The sequence below is a fragment of the Bombina bombina genome, unplaced genomic scaffold (assembly GCF_027579735.1).
Source record: "Bombina bombina isolate aBomBom1 unplaced genomic scaffold, aBomBom1.pri scaffold_1876, whole genome shotgun sequence".
In the NCBI taxonomy this organism is placed as follows: domain Eukaryota; kingdom Metazoa; phylum Chordata; class Amphibia; order Anura; family Bombinatoridae; genus Bombina; species Bombina bombina.
The window spans coordinates 19,051-45,546 of NW_026511147.1; the positions used below are offsets into that span (position 1 = coordinate 19,051).

Here is a 26,496-nt window from a genome sequence, read left to right on the forward strand (position 1 = left end):
TACTTACAAATACACCAATTATTTATTTTCAAACTATTGCATCCATTTAAAAGTAACTATCCCATATCAAAATCTTAGCAATAAAATGATGTAACTTCCCTTCTCTTCCACTATGAAGTGCTTTGAGGTTTGTTAATTTGAAGAAAGGAGACAATCCGTAAAGGGACATGAAACCCAACATTTTGTCTTTCATTATTCAGATAGAAGTAAATTGAAAAAATAAATAAATTGTATTCTCTATTATCAAATTTGCTTAGTTCTCATGTTATTCTTTGTTGAAGAGATACCTAGGTTTGTAATATGCACATCTTTGAAGCACTACATGACAGGAAATAGTGCTGTCATCTACTGCTCATGTTAATGTATAACATTGTTCCAAAACTTCCGCAGACACATGCACACTCCTGAACTTAACTTCCTGCTTTCTAACAAAGGATAACAAGGAAATGAAAAAAAATTATAATAAAAATAAATTGAAAAGTTGTTTAAAATTGTATGCTCTATCTGAATCATGATAAAAAAATGGGGTTTATGCCTCTTTAAAATAGAATTTAAGAGTAAAAAAGAAATGACTTGCAAAAAATACATTTTTATCATCTTATACATGTGCTCATAATTTTTCTTATAATATCCACACACAAAAAAATCTGAAAAAATACTATTTGAAGAAAGTAATTTATCTGGAAGCAACTATTAATCTGAATGTAAATGGCAGTACAGGTTATCATGGGCCTGATTCTCTAATACTCTCTGGTTTGGTGAGATTATCTAATAATTTTAGAAAGGCAAATTTTTACCTTGAAAGCTACTTGTCTTGCTAAGTAGGGTTCTGGATGTGAAGTTGAGATACAAATATTACAATATAATGCTTTAAAGAAATAGTAATAATAAAAAAAGTTTAATGTGATTTCTCACCACACCAGTGAGTTTTTGATAATCAGGCCCATATATCTCAATTGACAATTTGAGTTGATTGAAGTCAGTAGGGTGTTCCACTTTTGCAATACACAATTCCATAGGTTTTATTTTTGAGCCAAAGAAATTAGAATTTTTACTCAGCACCCTTGCAAGACCGGATTGGCCTACCAGGAAACCAGGAGATTTCCTGGTGGGCTGCAGCAGCTGGGGCTGGAAAGCTACAATTTAAAGGTGTGATTAATGGATGAATATGGGTTGTAGGGTGCCTATACAACAATCTGGCACTTTTATTTAATAAAAAGTAATATTATTTAATTCTCAAAAAAATATTGGGGGAAGGGGTATTTCAGTAATAAGAATTGAGAAAAATGGGGCATGTGCAATCTACCGACGCAACAGAAAATAGGGCTAGTCTTCATATTGTTCCGGGGCTGCTTTTTATTCCCAGTCCAGCCCTGCACCCTTTTATCCAAATATGCACTGCATCATAAAAAATGTGTTTTGTTCTAAATTTACAGTAAGTTCAACATTTTACATCAAGGCAAATATTTTCTACAAAGATCCTGTTACACACATGCTTAGTCTATCAGAGAAGAAAAAGAGAAAACAGTAGTATTTGTTTAGATGCAAACACAGCAGATGTATCTAATGAGCGTCTTAGTCCTTGCCCAGCCTATAAATGTATATTTTATAAACAAAGCTGGTTACAGTTTGTCTTATTGTGGTCTTATTTGCTCTTGCATGCATCCTATTTTACTGTAATTTGATTTGGTTTGGAAGGTACTGTTTATTCCTCATCCAGAGTCAAATTCTCTCAATAATGACCAAGTGTTAATGATCTGTATACAGTATGCACAGAACTAATCTGATGAATCAATTACATGTGAAGGGATATTTAAAAAAATATAAGAAGTTCTTGCACTGGCAAGAAAAGTAAGCAAAGTACATTGCAAAATAAAAGCACTGTATATTCTGTGATAAAAAATCTAATAAAGATTAATTCCCATTCAGATTACAGTGCATCCCTCAAAGATATTTGTTAACATGGTTGGACATTACAGGCTCGTATTTCTTTCTTGTCTTTGCAACTTGTAAACTGAGAGCTTTTAAACCTCTTCTTTACAGTCATAAACCGCTCCTGAATCCCCCCTCCGCAATATTTGGTGCATTCTGTCCAGGAAGTCCATGGTTTCATTTTGCAAACTGAAGAAGGAAACATACAAATTAAAAAAAAATTAAACTAGAAGCAAATAAGTAATAAAACCATGCATTCAATAAACACAATTACAATAGCAAACCATATGCCAATATTTCATAGCTTGTCACCTCTAGGGAGATTAGAACATTCAAGAATTTTACACTGAGCTCTAAAATTTTTATATGAAACTTATTCTTACATGACTCATACTGGCAACTTAAAGGGGATATTAAAGGGGCATTAAAGTAAAAATAAAACTTTTATCGTTCAGATAGGACATGCAATTTTAAACAACTTTCAAATGTGCTTCTATTATTAAATTTGCTTTGTTCTATAGGTATTATTTGTTGGAGACTAAACCTAGGTAGGCTGTAGGGGCTTAGGAGTGTGCACGTTTCAATAACACTCTATGGCAGCATTGTTTATAACTATGTATAACACTGCTGCCAGATGGCTTAAGACATGCTCACTCTTTAACAAAGAATAACAAGAGAACTAAGCAAAATTGATAAATGATGTAAATTGGAAAGTTGTTTAAAATGCCATGCTCTTTCCAATCCATTTCAGTTAAATTTTGACTTTAATGTCCCTTTAAACTGTTTTAAATTGTAATATAAAATGTTTAATTATCTGTAGAAGAAAAAAAAAAATTGCAAAATACTTTCAATTTATTTTGTCCCCTTTTAAATATGCCTGCATACTATTGTCAGGCTAATCTATGGTTTAAATACCTGATATGTAACATCTATTTACATCTCTAGCAGAATTACTGTAAGTGGATTATATGAGATCACCATTCATAAAACATACAACTGAAGTAATTTGTGTCAAAATACTCTAGAAAGTTTCCGCTCTGATTACTGGAAAACTCCATTATTAGCTAATGGGCAAAAACAGTTAGAATAGTGGCAAATACAGAAAAGGTATCACAATGTGCTATATGGCTCTGATTCTTTATTTTAGCGGTCAACAACAGCAATTGCATATAACTGAAGAATACAGGAGCAATTTTTAAACATTTTTAAAACAAATAACTGCAAAAATATGATATTTTCAAGCATTAGTATGGGGTGTCAAGCAAATATACAGGTTTTTGCTTGATTTTGGCTACATTTTTATCAGAAGGTATAAGAAACTAGGTATCTTTGAAGGTTTGCCAATAATTCCTTATGGTTTATAGGACAATCTATAGGACAGCCTAGGGTATTCAAGTAAAGACATTAGAGGGGTGGTAGTGTGTAGATCTGTGGTTTAGATTTGATTATTTTATCCCATACAAACAAGCAGGGCTCCTTTTTTGTTTATCTAGCCAGCACTGATTTCCTAGTTCAGGGATGGGGAACCTTAGCCCTCCAAATGTTTCAGAACTACATTTCCCATGATGCTCAACTGGACTACAGAGTGCTTAAGCATCATGGGTAATGTAGTTCTGAAACATCAGGAGTGCCACGGTTCCCCATCCCTGCCCAAGTTGGATAGTAAGAGAGAGCATGTTTTCCAGTTGGACCCTTTGCATACCAGGAGATGCACATCTACAGTATATTTTTCTTCCAACATTGTATTTATTGTAACAATAAATATGGATCTCACAAGCCCCCTCTATATCTGGAGCTATAAATAATTTGTTTACTAATTCTTTGTTTTGTTTATCTCCATATATATTTGTCTAGCAGGCACTGCAGAACCCCCACATAGCTGAAGGAGAACAGCAGTGGGATAGTTTGAAAATAATATAGAATTTTCAGTATTATAGACATTTTAATCGCATGAATGCAGCCTAACCAAGATACATATATATACACATCTTCCGGGAGTTTTTCAGAGTAAATATCTATATATAAATGTGTATAATTAGCATTAAATGGGACTGTGGAGATCTAGTAATTTTGATCCTTAGGTATTTAATTTCTTTATCGACAGTGATATTCTAATATTTGAGATAATCGTGTCTGGACCATGGGCAAGGTATTTAAATGTAGTATTTCTGATTTTGTTTAATTATCAATAAATATGACCATTTACCATGTCGTTCCATTTCCATTTATTTAATAGTAAGAAGTTGTGAGGTGAGAGTCACTAAGACATCTTCTGCAAAAAAGAGGTAATTTATACTCATTTCAGTTTTTCTGGATACCGTTTAAATTTCTGTTTTTCCTGATTCTACTTGCCAGTATCTCAGTCATTAGAACATATAAAGTAAGGGAGAGTGGTTATTAAACAGATCAGAGAGTTCCCCACTGACTTTCAGCCTAGCCCAGGGTAGGGATGAGCGAATGTGTTTATATTCAAATTTGAATGTTAGAACGAATGTTATTGTAGAAATTCAATTTACATAATAGAATGTTGATAAGAACGAATATTCTTAAAAATTCTGTTATCAAATGTTATTTACAGTTTTCGAATGCCACTTTCAAATTTGAATGTGACATTCAAATTCGATTATATTTCATTTATAGAACACAATTGTAGACTAGAAATACTATTTTGGATTTGAATGTCACATTCGGATTTGAATGTCACATTCAAATTCAAATTTTATATTTATTAAACATTTGTAGACTAGAAATACTATTTTGAATTAGAATGTAGCATTCAAATTTGAATATTAAATTTATTATACATTTGTAGACTAGAAATACTATTTCGAATTTGAATGTGACATTCGACTTTGAATGTAGCATTCAAATATTAGACTAGAAATACTATTTTGAATCTTATATTCAAATTTGAATGTCACATTTGAATTCGAATATTACATTTCGAAATTGAATGAATGTATAGCTAAACAAGCTACTATTCGAATGAATATATTCAAATTTTATTGAAAAATTAGAAACCGAAAATTCAAAAATAGAATATTAGAATGTTATATAAACATTCAATTCAAACGAATGTATCAAAATTCATTTTAAATTTAAAATTTTTAGAAACATTCACCCATCCCTAGCCCTGGGGTAGTTATATAATGGAAAAATGCAAGCAATGAATGCAGTGCTAAAACCAAACCTCGACAGGGTGGATGCTAACAAAGTCCAATCCACCCTGTCAAAGGCCTTTTCGACACCCAGGGACTGCACCAACAGTGGAATGTAGTTATCTCCAGCATTGCTAATAAATTGTATTTTTTTAACAGTGTTTGAATCAGCCGTGGGAGAATTTGACCAATTCTGATTGCCAGTATTCATGGACATAATAGCCCTATTTCTCACTGCTAATTTTAAATACTGTTCGTTGGATGTTTCTAATTAGCCCCTGTATGTAACCGGCTTATCTTGTATTTTCCATTATCAACCTATATGTCTATCTAAGACTTTGCTCACCCACTTTACTTACCTTACCCTTACTTTATTTTCAACTAACAAAGAAATCTATTATTTAAATTACTTAGGACAACATCTACAACATTTAAATTCTGCAGTGCAGATTTACTTTAGCTAAGTTAACAGTGGTAATTTTTGAAGTCCATTGGAAATGAGTAGCAAAGGTTTATCAATTTACCAGCTGAGCAGGTGCCCCATAAGTTTAGAAAACCTTATAAAGCTGCCTACTTTGCACATTGGGAGCTCTCTCTAATAATACATTTCATAGAGAACATCATCAAAACATTTTCATAATATTTGCAAATGGTGAATTGTACTGAATATTTAAATGACACAAGTTTATACCTGGATATTGTTCCCCATCTGCATCTTCCTTTGTTCTTTCACTCCTCCTTTTCTCTCGGGCTTCTTTAAGACGTCTTTTTTCTGTACCTCCTGTCTTCTGGCATTTTCGTAGTCTACATTTTTGCCGCTGTACAGTTTCTGGGCAAAGAACCCCTCCAAACTGTGGCTCCATTGTGATCATTCTTGTTCGAATCATATGACCTTTCCCACATGATTTGTTACATTCCGACCAATGAGACCACTCAGTCAATTCACAGTTTATTGCTGAGAAAGCAAAAATAATCAGACTTGATTTCTGATGCTAAAAAAAATCACTTAGAACTTCATACAGAATTCTACTCTTGTTTACAGCCTCTTTAAAAGCATTACATTGCTAATGTTCACTATAGCATACAAATGGAACAGGTTTGATTAACCACTATAATTAGAAAACCCTTTTTACACTAGGAAAATATATAGCATTGTAAATACTAGATAGTATTATTAGTATACATAACATAATGTAGTGTAAAACATATTTTTAATATGCCTATTGAGGATGGTATTACTAAATAATAGATTTAATTTCCTAAAAGTGTGTTATATAATTTTATTGCATTTATATAGAACATTATCTAATTTTAGTGATGCAATTTTATTCCATCACCAGAAAAAAAACAATGAAAATCTATTGGGGCAGATTATTTGAATGCCCTTTTAATTTCATATTTCTCTGTTAGATGATAATGATCAGTCTTAATTCGCTCCGATATCTGAGAATTATACTCAAAATGTTTTGTATGTGTTTCCTGCTTTTATGTGTATATTAAAATGGTAGAAAACGCATTACTGCAGATATAGTTAGTCACCAGTAACAAGAAAGCCTTGACTGCAAGAGAAGTCAACAAGACATTTTTTTTTTCTAAAAAAATTATAATTCTATAAACGGGGTGTGTAAATGTTGGTATTTTGAGATTAAAATGATAGAAAAAAATTCTACCTTTAAAATTCATACTGCTGTTTGAATGTTTCTAACAATTTTAAACCATTTTTTCTATGATCAATTTTGCTTCATTCTCTTGGTATCCTTTATTGAAGGAGCAGAAAAGTACTACTAGGAGCTAGCTGAACACATTAGTAAGCCAATGATAAGAGGTATATATATTTGTAGCCACCAATCAGCAGTTAGGTCCCCGCTCCTGAGCCTACTTAAAGGGACAGTCTAGTCCAAAATAAACTTTCATGATTCAGATAGGGCATGTAATTTTAAACAATTTTCCAATTTACTTGTATCACCAATTTTGCTTTGTTCTCTTGGTATTCTTAGTTGAAAGCTTAACCTGGGAGGTTCATATGCTAATTTCTTAGACCTTGAAGGCCGCCTCTTAAGAATGCATTTTAACAGGTTTTACACCACTAGAGGGTGTTAGTTCATGAATTTCATATATATAACACTGTGCTCATGCACGTGAAGTTACCTGGGAGCTATCACTGATTGGCTAAACTGCAAGTCTATCAAAAGAACTGAAAAAAGGGGCAGTTTGCCGAGGCTCAGATACAAGATAATCACAGAGGTAAAAAATATATAAATATAACTGTGTTGGTTATGCAAAACTGGGGAATGGGTAAAAAAGGATTATCTATCTTTTAAAACAATAACAATTCTGGTGTAGACTGTCCCTTTAAGTATTTTCTACAAAGTATAGTACGAGAACAAACCAAATTAGATAATAGAAGTAAATTGGAAAGTTGTTTAAAATTGTATGTTCTATTTGAATCGGGAGAGACACTTTTTGGGTTTCATGTCCCTTTAAGTTTATAAAGAAATGGGAACTGGGGTTTTTCTTATCTGATCTCTTCTACGGAGGACAACTAAGCTTAAGTAAAGTTTCAAACAATGGCTGTGGGGAATATACAAATGTTAAAATAATTTTATTTATCAGGGCCTTTTAGCATTACTATCTTCCACACACCCATCATTTGGACATTTTATTTGTTCCTAATTTTCCTCAACGAAATTAGGGAATGCGCTGTCGTTTCTTCTTATCTTGCAGTTTTCGTATACGGTTTGAATTCCGTGCATCACAGCGGTTAACCTCCACAGAAGATTTTATAAAGGGAAAACCTGCAAGCAACATTATAATACCTCCGTGATAGGCTGATAAGTACTGTTTCAATTTCTAATTGTTTTTTTTTCTACTAAAAGTGACTAACAAGTACTGATCTGTCATATAATTAACCCTTTTAACCACTCTTTCACAGAGTGCATATATTTTTTCTTTGAATGCTTAAAGGGACATTGTACACCAGATTTTTCTTTTCATAAATGATTTGTAGAAGATCCCTTTATATAGTTTATCTGGGAGTGTTTTTGTAACAATGTTTAGATTTGCTTCTTTTTTAATAATATTGTGCAGATTTTCAAACTCCTAACCAAGCCCCAAAGTTTTAGATGCATACTGATGTCTACAGACTCCTGTTTATCTAATCTGTCTTTTCATATGCAGAAAATGGGGGAGGGGGAGAGTGTCTGCTCCCAGTCCCTCCCACTGGGTGTCCCATCTTAACCTTATATACAGTGCTAAACTTGGAGCTTCTAAGTAAGTTTTTAAAAGGTTTTACACTGGATTTTTATATCAGTATCTGTGCATATTATTCTTTATAGTATTGTCTATTACCTGCAGTTATATGAAAATTAGTGTATACTGTCCCTTTTTTATCATTGTAACTATACAAGAAGAATAGTATTAGTATATAGCAGCGCCACCATTTTATAAGTGTTCCAGCATTTTGGATACCTAAGTTACCAAGTTTTGCTTTTTGACATCTCTAGGGAACGTGGGACAAAGCACAATTTTTACACAAAGTAAGAGGGGTTTCATGTCCCTTAAATTTGGGGGATTGTGTGTTTATATTTATTATTTGTAACTGTCTTTTGTAGTTAAATAGCAATTATTATATATATATTAGTTGTGGGCATCATAGATTTAATTACAAATAATTTCTAAAATATCAATATTATCCAAATTGTTAAAGGGACAAAAAGGTGCAAAAAGAAAATGCCTTGATGTGTTATTATGTTATCTATATAATCACAATCCTTTAGAAAAAACGTATCCATGATTTATCTAGAAAAATACACGAAAACTTTAATTGTGATTTTTTTTTTTTTTCTGTTAAAAATCCTGACAATTTTTTTTCTATAGGATTGTAATCAACCTCTTTTGTATTTAAACCCCTGCAAAGAACACACATCGGTGTGAGCCAATGAAATGAGACAAATATATGTAGTCACCAATCATCAGATAGCTTCCAGCAGTGCACCAAATGGCACCAAAAGAACAAAGTAAATTTGATAATAAAAGTAAATTTAAAAGTGCCTTAAAATTACGTTCACCATTCGATTCATGCAAGTTGAATTTTTACTTTCATCTCGCTTTAAAGAACATGAGCTGATCCTTTAAACAGATTTTTATATTTAATATTTATTTTACTAAAACTTTTCCTAAAACATATTATGAATTTCCATTATTGTCATGTTTTTTTTTTATTCTTTTTTTTTTTAACCTGTATAATCATTGGCTCTGGCTTCCTTTCTAAGGCTATGAGAGTTACTTTGCTTTACTTTGTTATTGGAAACAAAAGCCAAGTTTTTACTTTAATAATTCAAATAGAGTGGACAGTTTAAAAAGAAAAAAAAAAAAATAAAAAAAATTCCAATGTATTTGTATTATCAAATTTACTTTTGTTCTTTTTGTACCATTTCTTGAAAAGCAGGTTGGTAGGTTTAGGAATCTGGATGTGTCTCGAGCACTATGGCAGCAGTTTTGTCAGCAATGCATTTAACAGTTTTATGCAGAATTAAAATGCTTTTTTTTTTAATTGTATCTAAATTATTAAAGAAAATGTTGGGGTTTCCTGTCCCATAAATTAAGCTAAATTCATTTTAATAGGATGTATGGCTGATGTTGACTTATACATTCCTCATATATAAAACATGTAGTGTCTTCTCAATTCATGACCCACATTTTTATTTCATGGTTCAGATAGAACATACAATTCTAAATAACTTTCCAATTTACTTCTATTATCAAATTGTATTTGTTTTTTGTTATCCTTTGTTGAAGAGCAGGGATGTAAGTTCAAGAGTGTGCACGTGCCTGCAGCAGTTTTGCAACAATGTTATACATAAGCAAGAGCACTAGATGGCAGCGCTATTTGATGTCATAATGCTTCAGGCCTGTGCACACTACCTACCTAGGTATCTCTTCATCAAAGAATAACATGAATACAAAGTAAATTTGATAATAGAAGCAAATTGGAAACAAAATTAAAATTGTATTCTCTGTCTGAATAGTGAAAGAAAATGTTTGGGTTTCATGCTCCTTTTAGTTTTTTATGGTGACATAAACAGCTCTCAAGCTGAAATCTGCCTTTCTAAAATTCTTTGCGAGACCTCACAGTACAGACGTGGCACCTTAGATAATCCTGCCAGACCAGAGAACTTTCGAGAATTGGGCCCCTTTGTTGAGATATAAACTGAAAGTGCTCTTACAGTGTTGTAGCCTATATGCATTGTATGTTAACAGAAGTGTAAATAAAGTTTATTTTATGTTGTTACCTCCTCCTTCCTCCTGACACAGGAAGCAGAAGCAGTGTAGTAAAATAAAGACATAGAAGCAAGAAGTGCATGTGTGATTTTTCCTCCATCTTTATATAAAATAATTTATATATCCTGTTATCCTACCCTAATAATAACAGAATGGCTACACCCTTTACTAGAACAAACTGAAATATAAGTAGACAATGAACTAAGGGGTGAGCAACCTTGGCTCTCCAGAGGTTTTGGAACTACATTTCCCATGATGCTCATACACTTAAAGCTGGCTGAGGATCATGGTAAATGTAGTTTCAAAACCTCTGGAGAGCCAAGGTTGATGACCCCTGAGTTACTAAGTGATGGTGTGTTTTGATGAGAGACACAAAGGACTTTTGTACATACGGCATTCAGGGAGCATGCACTTCTCCATTTGCTTCAGCTCCTCATTACAATCTCCAAGTTCAGCTGGTGACTTCAGCATCCTCTGCCTCGTTCTGGCCCCCTTGCCGCATGTCACACTGCAGTCGCTCCAATCAGACCAAGGAGAGAGCATACATGGGATTGTGTCTGATGTAAGAGACATGCGTTAGAAAACAAAAATAGGTCATACTGATAATAATAAGTTATTTTTAATTAGAATCTTATTAAATAAAGATAATTAAACATTTCAATCCCCCAATAGCCTAATCATAGATTATCTTAATATTGCATAATTTCCTCTATTATAACTACATGGTCCAAATGATATAATTTTAAACCATAGTAGAACAGCTAAAACAAATTAAAGTTATTATAAAAGCAATGAAAATGTCACAGCACTGATAACTTTTTATCTAAGTTCATTTACTTGTTAACACCCCTAGGGGGCACAAGTGCTATGTATATTTTCACTGAAACTATCGCCTAGATTACGAGTTTGGCGTTAGCCTTAAAAAGCAGCGTTGAGAGGTCCCAACGCTGCTTTTTATCTAACGCTGGTATTACGAGTCAGGCAGGAAAGGGTCTACCGCTCACTTTTCTTCCGCGACTCGAGGCTACCGCAAATCCCCTTAAGTCAATTGCGTATCCTATCTTTTCTATGGGACTTGCCTAACGCTGGTATTACAAGTCTTGAAAGAAGTGAGCGGTAGACCCTCTCCTGTCAAGACTTCAACCGCATTTAAAAGTCAGTAGAGTTTTATGGGGTAATGCAGGAACATAATACTCTTACCTAAACCAATAAAACTGAGGCCCCCCCCACATCGCAAACACTATAATAAAAATTTTTTAACCCCTAATCTGCCGACCGGACATCGCCGCCACCTACATTATACATCTGAACCCCTAATCTGCTGCCCCTAACATCGCCGACACCTACATTATATTTATTAACCCCTAATCTGCCACCCCCAACGTCGCCGCAACCTAACTACACTTATTAACCCCTAATCTGCCGACCGGACATCGCCGCCACTTTAATAAATGTATTAACCCCTAAACCGCCGCACTCCCGCCTCGCAAACACTAGTTAAATTTTATTAACCCCTAATCTGCCCCCAACATCGCCGCTACTATATTAAAGGTATTAACCCCTAAACCTAAGTCTAAACCTAACCCTAACCCCCCCTAACTTAAATATAATTTAAATTAAACGAAATAAATTTAACATTTAAAAATTATTCCTATTTAAAACTAAATACTTACCTGTAAAATAAACTAGATAGCTACAATATAACTAATAGTTACATTGTAGCTAGCTTAGGATTTATATTTATTTCACAGGCAAGTTTGTATTTATTTTAACTAGGTACAATAGTTATTAAATAGTTAACTATTTAATAGCTACCTAGCTAAAATAAGTACAAAATTACCTGTAAAATAAATCCTAACCTAAGTTACAATTACACCTAACACTACACTATAATTAAATAAATTACCTAAACTACCTACAATTAATTACAATTAAATTCAATAAACTAAATTACGAGAAAAAAAAAACACTAAATTACGAAAAAAATAAACACTAAATTACAGAAAAAAAAAATTACAAGAAGTTTAAACTAATTACACCTAATCTAAGCCCCTAATAAAATAAAATAAAAAAAAATAATAAAATGCCCTACCCTATACTAAATTACAAATAGCCCTTAAAAGGGCCTTTTGCGGGGCATTGCCCCAAAGTAATCAGCTCTTTTACCTGTAAAAAAAAGAATACAATACCCCCCCAACATTACAACCCACCACCCACACACCCCTACTCTAAAACCCACCCAATACCCCTTAAAAAAACCTAACACTACCCATTGAAGATCACCCTACCTTGAGCCGTCTTCACCCAGCCGGGCACAAGTGGTCATCCGATTCCAGTAGTCTTCATCCGATGGGGCAGAAGAGGACATCCAGACCGGCAGAAGTCTTCATCCTATCCGGGCAGAAGAGGACATCCGGACCGGGAGAAGGCTTCATCCAAGCGGCATCTTCTATCTTCATCCATCCGCGAGGAGCGACTCCATCTTGAAGACATCCGGCGCGGAGCATCCTACAGCATGACGGACTAACGACGAATGACGGTTCCTTTAAATGACGTCATCCAAGATGGCGTCCCTCGAATTCCGATTGGCTGATAGCATTCTATCAGCCAATCGGAATTAAGGTAGGAAAAATCCAATTGGTTGATGCAATCAGCCAATCGGATTGAAGTTCAATCCGATTGGCTGATTGGATCAGCCAATAGAATTGACCTGCATTCTATTGGCTGATCCAATCAGCCAATCGGATTGAACTTCAATCGATTGGCTGATTGCATCACCAATCGGATTTTTCCTACCTTAATTCCGATTGGCTGATAGAATCCTATCAGCCAATCGGAATTTGAGGGACACCATCTTGGATGATGTCATTTAAAGGAACCGTCATTCGTCGTTAGTCGTCGTGCTGGAAGGATGCTCCGCCGGATGTCTTCAAGATGGAGTCGCTCCTCGTCGGATGGATGAAGATAGAAGATGCCGCTTGGATGAAGCCTTCTCCCGGTCCGAATGTCCTCTTCTGCCGGATAGGATGAAGACTTCTGCCGGTCTGGATGTCCTCTTCTCCCCATCGGATGAAGACTACTGGATGGATCGGATGACCACTTGTGCCGGCTGGGTGAAGACGGCTCAAGGTAGGGTGATCTTCAATGGGGTAGTGTTAGGTTTTTTAAGGGGGTATTGGGTGGGTTTTAGAGTAGGGGTGTGTGGGTGGTGGGTTGTAATGTTGGGGGGTATTGTATTCTTTTTTTACAGGTAAAAGAGCTGATTACTTTGGGCAATGCCCCGCAAAAGGCCCTTTTAAGGGCTATTTGTAATTTAGTATAGGGTACATTTTATTATTTTGGGGGGCTTTTTTATTTTATTAGGGGGCTTAGATTAGGTGTAATTAGTTTAAACTTCTTGTATTTTTTTTTCTGTAATTTAGTGTTTTTTTTTTTCGTAATTTAGTTTATTGTATTTAATTGTAATTAATTGTAGGTAGTTTAGGTAATTTATTTAATGATAGTGTAGTGTTAGATGTAATTGTAACTTAGGTTAGGTTTATTTTACAGGTAATTTTGTACTTTTTTAGCTAGGTAGTTATTAAATAGTTAATAACTATTTAATAACTATTGTACCTAGTTAAAATAAATACAAAGTTGCCTGTAAAATAAAAATAAATAAATAGCTACAATGTAACTATTAGTTATATTGTAGCTATCTTATGGTTTATTTTATAGGTAAGTATTTAGTTTTAAATAGGAATAATTTATTTAATTGTAGTTATTTAATTTAGATTTATTTAAATTATATTTAAGTTAGGGGGTGTTAGGGTTAGACTTAGGTTTAGGGGTTAATAACTTTATTATAGTAGCGGCGACGTTGGCGGCAGATTAGGGTTAATTAATTTAATATAGTTGCGGCGACGTTGGGGGGGCAGATTAGGGGTTATAACTGTGGCAAACCTAGCCACTTCTGGACTATAACATAAGAAAGGTTGTCTATAGGCTGTATATTGTGCTATGTAGATGTGACAGACCCTTCTGTCAGCACTGAAAGAGTTAACTGTGTTCAGCTATTGTGCACTGTCATTAATGTTATTGATACACAGTCCATTGTTTAATCAACCTCAGAGAGCAGACTCTAGATGATAAGGAAAGACAAGTGTGTGTCTGTGTTTAAATTGTTATCAGCTTGAGCAAGGTATTCTATTGTATCATGTAAAAGGGCGTGTTCCCTCCATTCAATGTACAACATTCTTTCAACCCCCCTTCTGGGGGGGTCAGACCTGCAAAAATACTGGGCATATGAGCCTTAATAAAATTCATTCTGTTTAAAACCTGAAAACTGGCTGGGTTGTGAATTGCTGATTCCCTATGCAGGACATTGTTCCCTGGTGTTAACCCTTGGTATCCGGTTGGTACCGTTACAATTGGTGGCAAGCGACGGAATGAACCTTATCGCCCAGAAGAGCAACTACACAAGCCAGTAACCTCAGGAAGAGGGGGATTACTACAATACTGACTAAGATGGAAGGAGTACCAGGGACCGAAGTGAATGGAGATGGATTATTCTAAGCTAAAGAGACAAACGTAAAAGGAACTGCTAGAAGCCAGGGGAAAGATAGGCAGCAGCAAACCCAAGGCTATATTAATTGCTGAGCTGATGGAGGGAGACAGAGCTCGCAGCGCTATGCCTCCAGCAGCCATGGAGGAGACCCTATACCAGAGGGAAATGAGGACCAGGCTGGAATTTTTACCCCAACCTGTACCACGGGATATGCTATCCGTGGTAATGGCAGATGTGCAGGAGTACGTGATGGCACACAGTCCGCGGAATGCATCCTCCCGAGCAGAATCCATTTTGGACGCACTCAGCAACCCAGTAAGACCCAAAATCCCATACCATGCAATTAAAATGTTTTGTGAGGAGAAGGATGAGATTGATGGGTATTTACAGGATTTTGAGAGACTGTGCGAGTTACATGATTTGGAGCAGTCCGTATGGGTGCCGGTGCTAGCAGGCAAGCTAGCCGGTAGGGCAGCGGAAGCGTATCGCGCTGTACCCAGGGAGGACAGCAAGGATTACGCTAAAGTGAAGAGAGCGATCTTGGAAAGATATGCCATTACCTCAGAGGCATACCGGCGCAAGTTTAGAGGCCTGCGCAAGCCAGAAAGAGATTCCCATGCAGAGTGGGCCCACAAGCTGGATCAAGCATCTCAGGGGTGGATACAGGCCAGCCAAGCTACCACCATGGAAGAATTGCGACAACTGATGCTGTTGGAGCAATTCTTTAACGGCTTGTCCCCAGAAGCCCAAGAATGGGTGAGAGATCGAAAACCCCTCACCTTAACCGAAGCAGCCAGATTAGCAGACCAGCATTTTGATGCCAGGAGGCACCATGGACTACAGCCTAACAACGGACGGGCTAATATACAATGCCACACCTGCAAGCAGTGGGGACATATGGCACGTGAGTGCACCCAAAATCGGAGCAGACAAGCTTGGAACCAGGTCAGACAGAACCTGGCCCCAAGGGCGGCTGCTCACCATTACCAAACGGAGCCAGCCGCTCATGAGGTGTTGAGCACCCAAGCCGAGGAACCCCTGGGAATTCTGCATGAGGTGATGTCGGTCCAGGGACTTCGGGATTCGGGAGCTACTTTAACCCTGATAGCTCCCCATTTGGTGCCGGATACAGCACCCACTGGCGGATCCGTGGCAGTACGAGGGGCAGGGGGAGCAGTATACCGATTGCCCACTGCTAGAGTGGAGTACAGACCCCCAGTCACCCCAGCAGCTGCCAGTTACCAACCCCCGGCGCACCGCTATACCACACGGCCTCCGGCCACGAACTACCCTCAGAGAGCCCGGTTCAATTCGCGGGGCTACTCACAACCTATTCGGTGCTTTGGATGTAAGCAACTAGGGCACAAAAGACCAGAGTGTCCCCTAAACGCAGCGAATCAAGCACAGTCCTGGAGAAGACCCGCTGGCGGAATCCCACATAATCCTCAGCCTGTGGCCCGCTACGTAGAGGCGCCAGAATGCTGGGGCAGCCTACATGAAGCAGACCCCGTGCAAGCTGCCCACCGGAATAACCGGCAACGGGTTAAAGTGAATGGGAAGGAGGTCAGTTGTCTACGGGATACTGGTGCTACCATGACCTTGCTTCAAGAGAACTTGGTGCCTGAGAAACAGCACACTGGAGACACTGTGGCTGTGAGGGTAGCAGGGGGCACTGTGTTCCGCCTACCTGTTGCCAGGGTACATTTGGATTGGGGAGTGGGCGCTAGACTTGTGAATGTGGGGGTCAAGAAGGACTTACCTGCTGATGTTCTCCTTGGAAATGACTTGGCCCCCCTTGTTTCTGCCTATGCTCCCATGGATCCCGCTGATGTTAACCCTGTGACTACCCAAGCCCAGTCCCTCCGGGAAGAGACGCTTCCATGTTTGGGGTGGGGGCAGTACTGAGCCAAGTTGGAGCAGATGGCGGAGAACCCCCGTAGCCTACTTGAGCCGAAAGTTGTTGCCCCGGACATCCCCAAGCCGATCCGTTGGGATCAGACTGTGTATGCCGGCTTGGTTCTGGGGGAGCATTGTGGCAAACCTAGCCACTTCTGGACTATAACATAAGAAAGGTTGTCTATAGGCTGTATATTGTGCTATGTAGATGTGACAGACCCTTCTGTCAGCACTGAAAGAGTTAACTGTGTTCAGCTATTGTGCACTGTCATTAATGTTATTGATACACAGTCCATTGTTTAATCAACCTCAGAGAGCAGACTCTAGATGATAAGGAAAGACAAGTGTGTGTCTGTGTTTAAATTGTTATCAGCTTGAGCAAGGTATTCTATTGTATCATGTAAAAGGGCGTGTTCCCTCCATTCAATGTACAACATTCTTTCAACCCCCCTTCTGGGGGGGTCAGACCTGCATAAATACTGGGCATATGAGCCTTAATAAAATTCATTCTGTTTAAAACCTGAAAACTGGCTGGGTTGTGAATTGCTGATTCCCTATGCAGGACATTGTTCCCTGGTGTTAACCCTTGGTATCCGGTTGGTACCGTTACAATAACTATAATGTAGGTGGCGGCGGTGTTGGGGGCAGCAGATTAGGGGTTTATTACTATAATGTAGGTGGCGGCGGTGTCCGGAGCGGCAGATTAGTGGTTAATAATATAATGCAGGTGGTGACAATGTCTGGGGCTGCAGATTAGGGGTTAATAAGTGTAATATTAGGGTATTTAGACTCGAGGTTCATGTTAGGGTGTTAGGTGCAGATATTTTTTCTTTCCCCATAGGAAACAATGGGGCTGCGTTAGAAGCTGGACGCTGATTTTTTGAAGGTGTTAGGTTTTTTTCCAGCCAGCTCAGCCCCATTGTTTCCTATGGGGAAATCGTGCACGAGCACGTTTAGCCAGCTTACCACTACCGTAAGCAACGCTGGTATTGAGGTGAGATATGGAGCTAAATTCTGCTCTACACTCACCTTTTTGCGGCTAATGCCAGGTTTAAAAAAACCTGTAATACCAGCGTTGGCTTAAGGTAGCGGTGGAAAAAAAAGGAGCGTTAGAGCCGCAAGCCTTACCGACAAAAACTCATAATCTAGCCGAATGTTTGTAAAAATGAACTCCATTAAATGTCTAAACAGTGACAGAATTCTTATCATAATTCTTATCATTAGGCTGTTCCCTTACTCCTATTCCTAACTACTTCCCTTGTAAGTTTTGTGTCAATGAAGCAACATAAACAGTACAATTTTTTATTACAGTTTTTTTTTCTTTCATAAATGCTTACAAGAAAGAACTATCAAGGGGTCACCAAACATTGTTTAGAGGAAATAAAGCTGATTGTAGCTATGTGTGCCATTTATTAATAAAACAAATATTAAAGTGACTCATCATACCTTTTGTATTAGCTCTAAGGAATATTGTGTAATCATGACCAATAGCTTATGGTTTGTTCAATTGAAAAAAGTTGATTTTGCTATTTAACTGTAATTAAGTTTGCATACAATTATAAGTGCTGGGAGCAGCCTCTTTTAGCTCAATTGTACTTTTCACAAAGGAGGATATGCCTGAAGTATATTAATATGATCAGGCTTAAAATGATACCCCATACATACAAAAAGAGAAACACTCTACCAGGAATGAATAGCTGCTCAATAGCTTGTTCTATGGTGAGTTACCACCTAGGAGTAGCTTCTTTTAGACTAATTGTGCTTTTCCCTCCTAGCAAGCCTCAAAATACCAGACAATTCTCCTTTGAACAAGGAACATGGCAACCCCAGACAATTGTTTCAGCCTTCTGTGGACCTCTTCAATGAGGTACAGCCATATTCCTCTAAGCACATTGGGCAAGGAGTCCACATCAGGTTTTCCCCATCACCCTAAGGGAGATTTCTCCACAGTCATATTGCAAATACATACAGAAAGAGAAGCACTCTACCAGGAAAGAACAGCAGCTCAATAGCTTGCTCTATGGCGTATTACCCTCTAGTAGCAGCATCTTTTAGCCCAATTGTGCTTTTCACAGAGAAGAACTTTCCTTATGTATATTAGTCTGATCCCGCCTAACAAGGTCAGTCCAGCCCTGAAATATCAGGCAATCCTCCTCTGAACAAGGAACATGGCAACTCCAGATGATTGTTAGCCATTTTTTGGGTCTCGTCAGTGAGGTGCAGCCCTATTCCTCTAAGCACCTATGGTTTCCCCAATCATCCTTTGTGAGACCTTCCTCAGGGTCATAATGCAAATATATATAGAGATACAAGCTGTCAACCAGGAACAATCAACGGCTCCATATTGTTCTTTGGCAGTGTCACAGATACCAAGATGCTAAGGTAAAACCTCCACCCCCCTACTACCTAGCCCCTCTCCTTTTTCACCGGATTTGGACTTTTGAGAGCTTTCACAATCTCCCAGACGCTTGGTTTTGTTTATTTTGTGTAGTTTACATCCTCCCAGAAAGCTGATTTCTGACCTCCTAACCCCTTTGCGGTTTGCCGCCTCCCCGCATAGCCGCTGAAATTCACACCAGGTCACTCCAGCAGCCCTTCACCCCAACGCTCTGCTCTTTTGGGGATTGGTACTTCATAGGGAGGGCAAGAGAGGTGGGGTGAATACCGGAGGGGAGCTCCCTTGGGAACTAGGGGTTCCGGACCCCCCTGCAACTCCTATTTCCCTTTAACCTCCCCGGTGTACGTTTGATCACCCATAGCTCCGGTCCCCAGCCATGGATCAGGTCACTTTTTTGGCTGTAGCACCTGGGAACCGAGGGCTTTCCAACGACACCCTGGACGTGCTGGCACTCCCCCGGGATCATTCTGGAATAGCTACCACTGTACCGCTGGGGCTCTAAGACAATGGACACTATGGGGGGCACAAGCCTGTCTTGGGGGGCGGGAGATCTGGGAATCTGATAAAGCTCTTTATCTTGATCAATTTGTGTATAAAAACCGTGTGTTTCCACGATAAAGTTGTTCATTGTGTTTCACCTGAATACTAGTCTGTCTAGTCATTTGGGTGGGCTCCGTTATAATATCTTTTCTCCACTACATAACAGCATGTTCCAGGTATAGGAAGGACCCTTTAGCAGAGCTACCCAGTTGGGGTAGCCGGTATCCATCACAATTAGTTGGCAGCGGTGAGATGCTTCTGTCTACCTGGAACATCCAAACCACCAACTGAAGCCCTCTTCGGATGGAGCAGCAGTACACTGGTCTCAGGAAGAGTACACTGAAAGACTTGTTGGAAGCACCGGGGAAAGTTGCCGGCAACAAGTCCAAGGCGGCAATCATAGCCAAACTTATGCAAGGCGATCGGGCTAGCAAGCCAGCTAGTGAGGCCGGTAGCAGCTGGGACAGCCCAGCGAGGCATCAACCAGGGAGACCATGATGTCCGAACTCCAGAGAGAGATCCAGTGGTGGCTGGACCTCTATGGGACTGCCCCACCTGAGGAGGATATCATTCGGATTATTGCAGATGCCACATGGATCCGGATGTTGGAGATCCAAAAATCTCATTGGGGAGAGCTGTGCCGGACCCCCTGGATTCACCTTCCCTGGCCGAAAAAACTACCTCATGAGGCTTTTGAGCCATCAAAGACAATGAAGAGGAGATCAACAGCTACCTCCAAGTGTTCGAGACCCAGTGCGAATTGCAGGGTGTTGCCAATGCCGACCGAGTCACCCTCCTGCTCGGTAAGCTGTCTGGATGGGCCCTGGAGGCTTTCAACACTGTGCCCCCAGGAGAGCGAAAGAACTATGACCGGGTGAAGGAGCACATCCTTGCCTGCTATGGTCTCAAGCCAGAGGCTTACCGACTGAAGTTCCGGGAACTAAAGAGGCAAGAGGGGCAGCTGTTCACAGAGTGGACCCACTGGTTCACCTGGCCCTTGGACTCTTGGTTCATAGGCTGTCACATAGCTACCCTGGACGAAGCTTCCCAGCTCATTTTGTTGGAGCATTTCTACAACAACTCCATGGCAGAGGTATGGGACTGGGTTATAGATAAGGGACCCAAAACAGCTGACCAAGCAGTCATCCTGGCTAATCAGTACTTGATTTGCCCAGCGTCAGACCATCCCTGAACCCCGACCAGTGACCTGCTCCGCTCCAACCCCTGCCCACCCTCCGGCACCTACACGGGACCCCCAGACCCGACTGACACTTATTCGCTCCTCAGGGCCAAGGTTACCCCAGGGGTACTACGGGTGTGGACAGGTGGGCCACATCAGACGGGAATGTCTGGCACAGAATCCCCCTCTGACTCAGTGGACCAGAGCTCCTACCGGAGGTTACTGAGCCCCCACCCACTGTTTGGATGCAGAGGGCCCTGCAGACTATGCTGGCTAGACAGTAGAGGAGGTTGAAGTCCAGCACGAGGATCAATAGCCGGTCGGCCCGGGGATTACGAGACAGTGGAGCCACGGTTACCCTTGTCCAGCCACACTTGGTCCCAAACTCGGACCAAACAGGAAATTCTCTTACAGTTCATATGGCTGGGGGTACAGTACTTCGGATCCCTACCACATTGGTGTACCTGGATTGGGGTGCTGGCTCCCGTGCTGTGGAAGTAGGGATCATGAGCAATCTTCCCGCGGAGGACTTGTTAGGAAACGACCTCAGCCACCTTGCTTCAGCCTTTGTGTGGGATGCTTGCCCTGTCACCACCCACAAGCAAGTCAGACGCCAGGCCACAGTACATGATCTGGCTGGAAAGTGAGGGGACCCCTAGACCTATTGAGAGCCCACTGGGAAGGATCAGCATGGGAGAACAGACACTTTATTGTTGGTTACGTTCTAGAATTCAGGAACCGACTGAAGGACCTTGCTGAGCAGGTGCGAGAGAACCTTCAGGTTGCTCAAGGTAGGCAGAAACGGTGGTATGACTGAAATGCCCCTAACCAGACCCTGGCAGTGGGGCAGAAGGTCATGGCCTTGAAGCCTGTCAAAACAGACAAGTTACAGGCCTCCTGGCAGGGACCCTACCGAGTGGTTTAGCAGCTGAATGACAACCTATCTGGTAGCCAAATGCTCAGATGACCGAGTCCACCAGACCTTTCATGTGAACATGCTAAAGGCTCACGGAAATGCTGGAACTAAGTGTCATTGAACCGTCCAACAGTCCCTGGGCTTCCCCGGTGGTCCTGGTACCCAAGCGGGATGGGGCCACCAGATTCTGCATAGACTAACGTAGGCTCAATGACCGAACCATGACCAATGCCTACCCTATGCCCCGGGTCAATGACCTGCTAGACCGGATCACCCGTGGCAACTTCCTGACCACCCTAGATCTCTGCAAGGGATACTGGCAGATTCCCTTGGACCCCGAGTCTATCCCAAAATCGGCATTCATCACCCCCTTCGCCCTATACTAGTTTATGGTCATGCTATTTGGGATTAAGAATGCTCCAGCGACCTTCCAGAGGATGGTAGATCACTTCCTGGATGGCCTCTAGACTTATGCCTGCACCTACCTGGATGATATCGCGATCTACAGCAACATCTGGGAGGACCAACTGGTCCACCTAGGCATCATTCTAGACCACATCAGGGCCACCGGTCTGATCCTGAAGCCCGACAAATGTACCTTGGACACAGAGTGGTCTGCGGGAAGCAGCGGCCGGAGCCGGCCAAGATTGAGGCAGTCTCAAACTGGCCAACCCCCAAGTCTTAGCTTTCCTAGGGACCACATGGTAAGGTCCTGTGGTCCCCAGAGTGTGAGGCTGCCTTCCAAAGCCTTAAGACAGCATTAATTTCTGCCCCTGTCCTAGCTGCTCCTAACTCAACCAAACGTTTTTGTGTCCACACAGATGCCTCCATGTTCAAGTTGGGAGCAGTACTGAGCCAAGTGGACAATGAGTGGCAGGACCACCCCGTGCCTATATCAGCAGGAAGCTGTTGCCCAGAGAAGTAGGCTACATGGTGGGGGAGAAAGAGTGCCTGGCCCTGGTGTGAGCTCTGAAAAAACTTCAGCCATACCTATACGGACGGGTCTTCATTGTCCTCACAGACCAAAACCCCCTGGTTTGGCTCAACTGAGTTGCTGGGGACAATGGACCCTTCTTGCAGGGGAGTTTAGACTTGCAGCCCTTTAACTTCACCATCCAATACTGGCCTGGTAAAAGCAATGGAAATGTTGACTGACTTTCCCTGCAAACTGAATTAGAATAGCTCCCTTGACAGTGTCAGGCCAACCCATGTGTGGATCTGGCCGGGTCTAACGCACTGGAAGGGGGGAGCTGTTACAAATACCAGGCTGCCAAGTTAAACCTCCACTCCCCTACTACCTAGCCCCTCTCCTTTTTCACTGGAGTGGGACTTTTGAGAGCTTTTGCGATCTCCCAAATGCTTGGTTTTGTTTATTTTGTGTACTTTACATCCTCCCGGAAAAGCTGATCTCTGACTGCCTAACCCCTTTCCGGCTGGCCGGGCTCCTGGAACTACCGGCCGGGCCTCCCTGAATAGCCACTGACATTCACACCAGGTCGCTCCAGTGGCCCTTCACCCCAGAGCTCTGCTCTTTTGGGGATTGGCACTCCCTAGGAAGGGCAAGAGGTGGGGTGATTACCGGAGGGGAGGTCTCTTGGGAACTGTGGGTTCTGGACCCCCCTACATATCCTATTTCCCTTTAGCCTTCCCGGTGTATGTTTGATCACCCATGCTTCGGTCCCCAGCCATGGATCAGGTCGCTTTTTGGACTGTAGAACTTGAGGACCGAGGGCTTTCCAACGACACTCTAGAAGTGCTGCTGCTCCCCAGGGATCACCCCAGAATAGCCACCACTGTACCGCTGAGACAAAGGACACTATGGGCTGCACCAGCCTGTCTGAAGGGGCAGGAATGGTGGGAGATCTGAAGATCTGATAAGGCTCTTTATCTTGATCAGTTTGTGTATAAAAACCGTGTGTTTCCACAACAAAGTTGTTCATTGTGTTTCACCTGAATGCTAGTCTGTCTAGTCATTTAGGTGGGCTCCGCTATAATCACTTTTCTCCACTACATAGCGACATGTTCCAGGTATAGTAAGGACCCGTTGGCGGAGCTGCCCAGTTGGGGTAGCCGGTATCCGTCACAGGCAGGCCACCACCTTTGAGCACCTTTTAGCCCAGCTGACATTTTTTCTGAAAGTTACACCTAAACAGAATGTCTTTTTGGGGGTAGAACTACCATTGCATTGGCAGTGGCACCTGAGCCCAAGTGCTGGGGGGGGGGCAATAGCAGCCAATCTATGTGTACAATACTAATGCATGGAAGCCTTTTATTAGAGCAGGTTGCAGATCTTTCTCCAAAATCATTATACAGAGCAGAATGTTGAAAAGGAAGCCCTTAAAAGTGCCAGTATTGATCTAACTTGCACATCACTCTGAAATATAGGGTGTAGTGTTTTGCTGGTCTAACCGCCGAAAGGGCTGGATATATTTGCTATTGCACTATCTACTTACAGAACAGAAGAATAAGAGGAATGTGAACAATTGCACAGCTAGCAAAGAAGTTGTGAGATTGCAGCCTGCTTGCTTTGACCTAGATTTTGGTGCCCTACTTTTATATGAGCAAGCTACAATTTTAAGCTAAATTCAGAATATAGTAAATGGAATGGCACCCTCTTTTCCATACAAACTAGAACAATATGTAAATAATACTTGCTAAGTATATCTCACACATTTCCAATTATTACAATGCATTCAAAGATGTCCAGTGGGTGTCCCCATCGGCTACCCCATATGGCTTTTTTTTTCATTTAATTTTTCTGCAACAGGTAGTTTAGCCGAATACATCACTACAGGTAGCTCTGCTGCTTTATTAAAGTCTCTTTCCCACTTTTATTCTGTCTGTCTGGCATGAGTGATAGCTTCAAGGAAACAGCACAGAAACAATTGTAAACAGTGGATCGCAATACGATTCCCAATTTACTTATTACTAGCTGTTTTCTTTGTTGCATTGAGAGAATGATAAACACATTATTATAATTTTATACAGGAATTAGAAAATTTAAAAAAGCATGTACGACTTGGTTTGCAAAGCTCATGAGCAAGCTTTACAGGCAGGGAAAGTAGGTGGCAGAAGACTTCTCAGGGGCTTGACTACCTACTGCAAACACCTAACTTATCAAGAATGGATCCAGAAATATAATGTAAGTTTTAATGCCTCCTTGAAACAGATGTATTTTACGAAAAAAGGATAATTTGTTTGCTATATTATTACATAGATAAAAGAAGATACACATAATATGTGAATATTAAAGACACTTTAAAGGGACAGTCAAGTCGGAAAAAAACTTTGATGATTCAGATAGGGCATGTAATTTTAAACAACTTTCCAATTTACTTTTATCACCAATTTTGCTTTGTTTTGCTTTGTTCTTGGTATTCTTAGTTGAAAGCTATACCTAGGCGGTTCATATGCTAATTTCTTAGACCTTGAAGGCCGCCTCTAATCTAAATGCATTTTGATAGTTTTTTTTACCACTAGAGGGCATTAGTTCATGTGTTTCATATAGATAACATTGAGCTCATTCACGTGAATTTACCATTGAGACAGCTCTGATTGGCTAAACTGCAAGTCTGTCAAAAGAACTGAAATAAGGGGGCAGTCTGCTGAAGCTTAGATACAAGGTAATTACAGAGGTAAAACGTGTATAATTATAACTGTGTTGGCTATGCAAAATTGGGGAATTGGTAATTAAGTGATTATCTATCTTTTTAAACAACAAAAATTCTGGTGTTGACTGTCCCTTTAAGGTCATTAAATTGTTTGTTTAGTTACCTACTCTTAATGATGTGCCAAGCTCTTGAAAAGGATATAAATATTTATTCTCCTAACTCCAGGGGACGACAAAGAATTATCTAGATAGCTTGATTGGCACACAGAAATTGATTCTACTTTTTTTGTTTTTAATTTGTCAAGAATAATTAACTGTTTATTTATTATGTTACATTCTGTCTAAAAAACAGGATTAGGATTGTTCCCCTTTTTGTAATTTTTAACTAGACATTAGTAAACTAAATATATGATTATTTGAGTCCTATTTTCTTTTCTCAATGCTTATTATTATTTTTATTTTTTTAAATGTACTTATATATTTGTTTCTAATAAGAATTGAGGCCTTTTCTACCTAAATAAAATTAGAAGTTTGTGCCTGGAATCTAAATCTCAGAATATTTAATCTCTAAGATTTTATAAGGGGGACATTGTGCAACCCGCTACAAAGGTTTGCAATAAATCAAGAGAGATTATTATCCCAGTGAGCTGTACATTTACATTGGGACAAAAGCCAGATTGGGGACAAGCAATGATCTATAAATCATAACTAGTATTACAAGTGAGGCTAAGCAGGCACAGGGAACAACCATTTATCAACACATGGGTTGAATATCTGAAACATGGCACAAGCTCTGGCAGACCAAGGGTTATGTTATGATGGTTCATTATGATAAATACCTAGACTTTATGTGTTAAAATGGTCTAATCATACTTACGGCACTCTGGCATCATACACTTCTCCACCTCTGATGTTTCTGTTTTGCACATGGAGCCATCAGCTGGAGTCATCTTCATCATCCTATGTCGCTTCTTCATACCCATTCCGCATGTAGCGCTACATCCCTCCCACTCACCCCACTCCGTCATGATACAGCTGCT

At 40.0% G+C, this 26,496-nt stretch overlaps 1 protein-coding gene across 1 annotated transcript; it reads right to left on the reverse strand.

Annotated features, from left to right (window-relative positions):
- On the reverse strand, positions 1-26,496 carry LOC128643633 (spondin-1-like). The gene is made up of 4 exons (XM_053696466.1): positions 26,334-26,496; positions 10,763-10,927; positions 5,782-6,045; positions 1-2,121 (listed from the first exon to the last, which is right to left on the reverse strand). The coding sequence occupies exons 1-4, from the start codon at positions 26,482-26,484 to the stop codon at positions 1,958-1,960; spliced, it is 744 nt and encodes a 247-aa protein (XP_053552441.1). The 5' UTR covers positions 26,485-26,496; the 3' UTR covers positions 1-1,957.

Bases quoted from the DNA above. Each gene is read 5' to 3' on its own strand.
- LOC128643633 (XM_053696466.1), bottom strand. From the start codon at position 26,484: ATGACGGAGTGGGGTGAGTGGGAGGGATGTAGCGCTACATGCGGAATG. The intron at 10,928-26,333 runs GTAAGTATGATT...CTCTTACATCAG, and splicing joins GTGTATGATGCCAGAGTGCC to ACACAATCCCATGTATGCTC. The intron at 2,122-5,781 runs GTATAAACTTGT...TTCCTTCTTCAG, and splicing joins AGATGGGGAACAATATCCAG to TTTGCAAAATGAAACCATGG.